The sequence below is a fragment of the Aptenodytes forsteri genome, unplaced genomic scaffold (genome assembly GCF_000699145.1).
Source record: "Aptenodytes forsteri isolate BGI_AS27 unplaced genomic scaffold, ASM69914v1 Scaffold6, whole genome shotgun sequence".
Lineage (NCBI taxonomy): Eukaryota > Metazoa > Chordata > Aves > Sphenisciformes > Spheniscidae > Aptenodytes > Aptenodytes forsteri.
Window position 1 is genome coordinate 76,032 of NW_008795709.1, and position 4,175 is coordinate 80,206.

Consider the following 4,175-nt stretch of genomic DNA (forward strand, 5'->3'; position numbering starts at 1 on the left):
GGCCCCGCTCTGCCGGGCGGCCGGGGCTGCCCTGCGCCGCCCTCCGCCCCGAAAGAGGAGCCCGGGCTTCCCGCCCTGCCACCCCCGGGCCCGGGGGATCGGTGGAAGCTCTGCCCCGGCGGCGGGCGAGCGGCGCGCCCGGCCCCACCCTGGGCTCGCTATGGCGGAGCCTCGGCCTCGTTCGAAGGTCGCGGTCGGTGTTTCATGCGGCGTGTTGAGCCCCTCCTTCATCCGCTGTCGATTTGTGTTCTCGTTGTAGCTTTGATCAGCCTGTCCTTTGGGGGAGCGGTCGGACTGATGTTCTTGATGCTCGGATGTGCCCTTCCCCAGTACAAGTAACGTGCGCTCTCTTCCTAGTCTTCGTGTCGTTTTGCATGTCTGTAACCCCAGAACGGTCTGGCTTTCATAACTGTGGGCTGATAAGTCCTCTGTGTGTGTAGGAGGGGTGGGGGTTTTTTTTGGCTTCAAAAGATTGGGGTGGGGAAAAAGACCGTCCAGGAGTTAATTCGCCATAAAAGTAAAGGCGACAAAAGTTAAATTACCGGGCCTGGCTGCAAACTGTTAAAGAATGCACCGTCCTAACATGTCTCCGATATTGTCCCTCCGTGGCTGATAAGCAGGTAGCGTTTCCTGAAGCAGGTGGCAAGCACCTGGTATCATCAGGGAAGCGTTTGCATTTTCTCTGGCTGCTTAGTGGTAGCTGGGCTGTGGGTGACTGTCAGGCGGACCCTTGGCTGCGCACCACACCTGGTAGTGCAGCCTCTGGAGTAATTGCAGCTGCTCTCTGGGCTTTCGGTCTCTTGATTCCTGCCTCTCAGTCCAGGAGATAAGAAGCAGTAGACCAAAAGTTCAGAAAGCTAGGCCTGTGGCTTTGACCCTTTGCAAGTGAGTGCTGACTTTACAGAAAATCTTTTAAATCAACTTTAATTACAGTTAAACAAGTATCGGATATCCTGTCGATAGTCCTGTTAGTGGTTGCGAATTGCTGTTCTCTGCAATAGTCACATACGTGACTAGCTTTCTTACGCCAGCTTTCTTTTGTTATAAAACCAGGGCTGGTGACACAAACCCTTAGGAAGGAGATGACTATGCGGTCACCCTTCAAACTGCAGTAAAGTTTTATTGAAACAATGTGCAGCCGCATTGGTGTGTCTGAGAAATCTAGTCCGGTGAGCTGCAAGCAATGAAAGAAAACGTTGCCAAATACAATGGTGTAATTTTTGCAGGTTTTTGTTGGTTGCGTTCAGATTTAAAAAAGCAAAACCCGAGTCTCGGTTCCCCGTGGCGGGTGGGTGTTGGCTGAGAACGGTACTCCGTTCCACGTAGGCGCGCTGAGAGCTTACGGGCGAAATGACGAGAGGGCTCTACAAAGGTATCTCTGCAATTCTTAAGTAAAGCTGACGGGTTAAACTTAAGAGCTAAGCTCATCACGTGAGGTGGCTTTAGATTTGGGCTTGCTTAGTGAGATCTCGCTTTATGAATATCCTGTTCGTGAGCTCTCTGCCGCTGAGGTCAGCTGAAGCCGCTCACGAACACGGTGTGTTGGATTAACGTCAGCTTGTTCCAAAGCGAAGGATTTGTTTTCTCTGGGCTTGTGTCTGTCTTTCCCGAATGTGGATGCTGGATGGGGAAAATGCCTTGCGTTGATTTCGGGAAGAACAGGGAGTAAATCAAGTTAACTTTAACTTTTCTTCTCCTTTCTTTTTCAGCCAGTACTGGCCACTGTTTGTTCTGTTTTTTTATATCCTTTCTCCTATCCCGTACTGCATAGCAAGAAGATTAGTAGATGACACAGATGCTACAAGTAATGCCTGCAAGGAGCTAGCAATATTTCTTACAACAGGCATTGTTGTCTCAGCATTTGGGCTACCGATAGTGTTTGCAAGAGCAGAACTGGTTAGTAATATTTCAATCTATGATTTGTGGTTGGGGTTTTTTTTTTCCTAGAAAACTTTGTTCTTTATGTTTTTTTACTGAAGGTAAAGCTCTCATGCACTAAGCAACTCTTATAAATGCATACTTAAGATGCTTGCAGTGGAAACACAGTAAGAGTTCTTTTGGCAAGAAAAATGAATACTAGAAATGGAAGCACGGCAGAACGTCGTGATTGCCAATTGCTTCACGTGGTCATGGAATAAACCCTAACAGCCTATATGCAATGCAGAGAAAACGAGATAGAAAATAGTGTGAAAACTTAACAGGCAAGTAACCAAATATAAAAGTGTATCGAACACTTTGAAGGCAATTTGTGGAACGGTTGGGCTAAAGAAGCATGAACAAATGATGCGTTTCTGCACTCACTGTAACTGATAATGTGGTGTTATTTTGCAAACTTCCCAGTTGTCACTACATCTTTCCCAGTATACGGCTTTTCACTAAAATCCTTTAAAAGATGACCTTGTTTGTGTGAATTTCAGAGCGCGCTACTAAGTCAAAAAACATGGAGTGCATTTTCATAAAATCTCTTTAGGCAAGAACAGCTCAGACGGTCCGTTTGAATGCCTCACACCCGTTGAGTAATCCACTTACTCTCCTTGGAAAACATTCACCTCCTGTTTTGTTACTGGGATATCTGCTGGCATTTTGAAGACCTGCATCCTTAAATGTCTGTTTAAAACAGTCTTATAGCCTGGTTAGCAAGTATAGCTGGGCTGCAGATGCGTGTGATGCTGTTGCCTAGCCTCACTTTACTGTTTGTGGATGTTACGGCAAAACAGCTGTGCCTGCTAGCCAGTGCTTTGAACACGGCTAGAAGAAACTTGCAGTGCTGCTTGGCTAACTGTGAATTGGTCGAGTCATTTTGGGTAAACCCAGCCTTCTTGGCGTAACCACAAATAATGAGATACCGCCTTCTTGCATCACGGGCCTGTTGGTGAGCTTTGTCTAGAATCTGACATTAAGACGTTAACCTTTTGTCGGTATTCAGTTCAAAATGTGTCTAACTAAATCCCCCTTGTTCACAGATTTACTGGGGCGCGTGTGCACTTGTTCTTACGGGGAATACAGTCATCTTTGCCACGATCCTAGGATTTTTCTTGGTCTTTGGCAGCAATGACGACTTCAGCTGGCAGCAGTGGTGAAAGGAAGACAAGAGAACTATCACAGGCTTCTTGTCGTGCAGTGGCCGTCCATACAAATGAGAGAATGGGCAATAAAGAGAAGTAGCGTAGCAAGCCTCTTGAGTATTCTAGATGCTCCTTTTCACCTTGTTCCTTCTGAGTCTACTACTGTTGCTGACAGGGTTTCTACATTTTTATGAAGTGGAGAGATGATTGATTTCATTTTTACCTATAGTATATTTTTAGGTGCTCTCTTGGTTTAAAATTGTCATCCTTCTGTCCGGTGTTTATGTGAAGCTTTAAGTCTGGAACAAGAACATTTAAACATGGTTGCAAAGAAGATTTAAAGTTGGGGTTTTTTGGTTTTTTTTTTTTTTGTTGTTGTTTTTTAAGTTCAGCATTAATACTATGTTTCAAAATAACTTTTTTTTATATAGTGATTAAATTATACACAAGCTGAATGGAGGTAAGAGATTGTGCACCACCATTGTCAATTACCAGATCAATAGATTGCTGCTGTATTTTAGCAGAGGCAAGGCGGGGCGGGAAGTACCAGTTGCAGTTTTTTCTTCTGCCCATACCTCAAACTGGGTGATGAATGTTGATAGCCTTCATTTCAGGAGAAGGCTGAGGAGCAGGTAGAGTTATTTGGGAGAAGTCCTAAACTTTAACACCGCTAGCACTTTTACCTGCTTTGTTACGAATTCTTGTGTGGATGTGACGTCCAGATACTCTGTAAATGTATTGATGCTATGACATACAAAACTAAAGTGTATTGTAGGGGAAGGGAAAATGATGTTTAAATTCCATTTTTTAAAAAAATATCTTTTGAACTCTTTCTATTTATAAGCATTGTATGGTTTTGAACTTCTATGTCAGCTTTTTACCACAAAGACGGTAAAATGTTCATTTATGGAACTACTGGTCTGTGTTAATTTGAAGCATAAGCTATTTCCCCTTCCCCTTTTTAATTTATTTTATACATAGTGTGTATATATAAAATAAAACAGCTTTTCAAATGTAGATTAAAACTTTGTGTTAAAATTGCCTAAAAATTATTCCCCTCCCCCCCCCCCCCCCCCCCCCCCTCGCGACCCGCGCCCGCCGCGCGCCTCC

The 4,175-nt window shown here is 44.6% G+C and overlaps 1 protein-coding gene across 1 annotated transcript; it reads left to right on the forward strand.

The window, feature by feature from the left end:
• Positions 1–160: 160 nt before the first annotated feature.
• LEPROTL1 (leptin receptor overlapping transcript-like 1) lies at positions 161–4,006 on the forward strand. Its single transcript, XM_009283341.1, has 4 exons — positions 161–197; positions 260–335; positions 1,710–1,896; positions 2,964–4,006. Exons 1-4 carry the CDS (start codon positions 161–163, stop codon positions 3,078–3,080), a joined length of 417 nt encoding a protein of 138 aa, XP_009281616.1. The 3' UTR covers positions 3,081–4,006.
• The last annotated feature ends 169 nt before the right edge of the window (positions 4,007–4,175 follow it).

Coding starts and splice junctions, on each gene's coding strand:
- LEPROTL1 (XM_009283341.1), top strand. CDS start 161: ATGGCGGAGCCTCGGCCTCGTTCGAAGGTCGCGGTCG. Junction 198..259: donor TCGTTCGAAGGTCGCGGTCG/GTGTTTCATGCG, acceptor TTCTCGTTGTAG/CTTTGATCAGCCTGTCCTTT. Junction 336..1,709: donor TGTGCCCTTCCCCAGTACAA/GTAACGTGCGCT, acceptor TTTCTTTTTCAG/CCAGTACTGGCCACTGTTTG.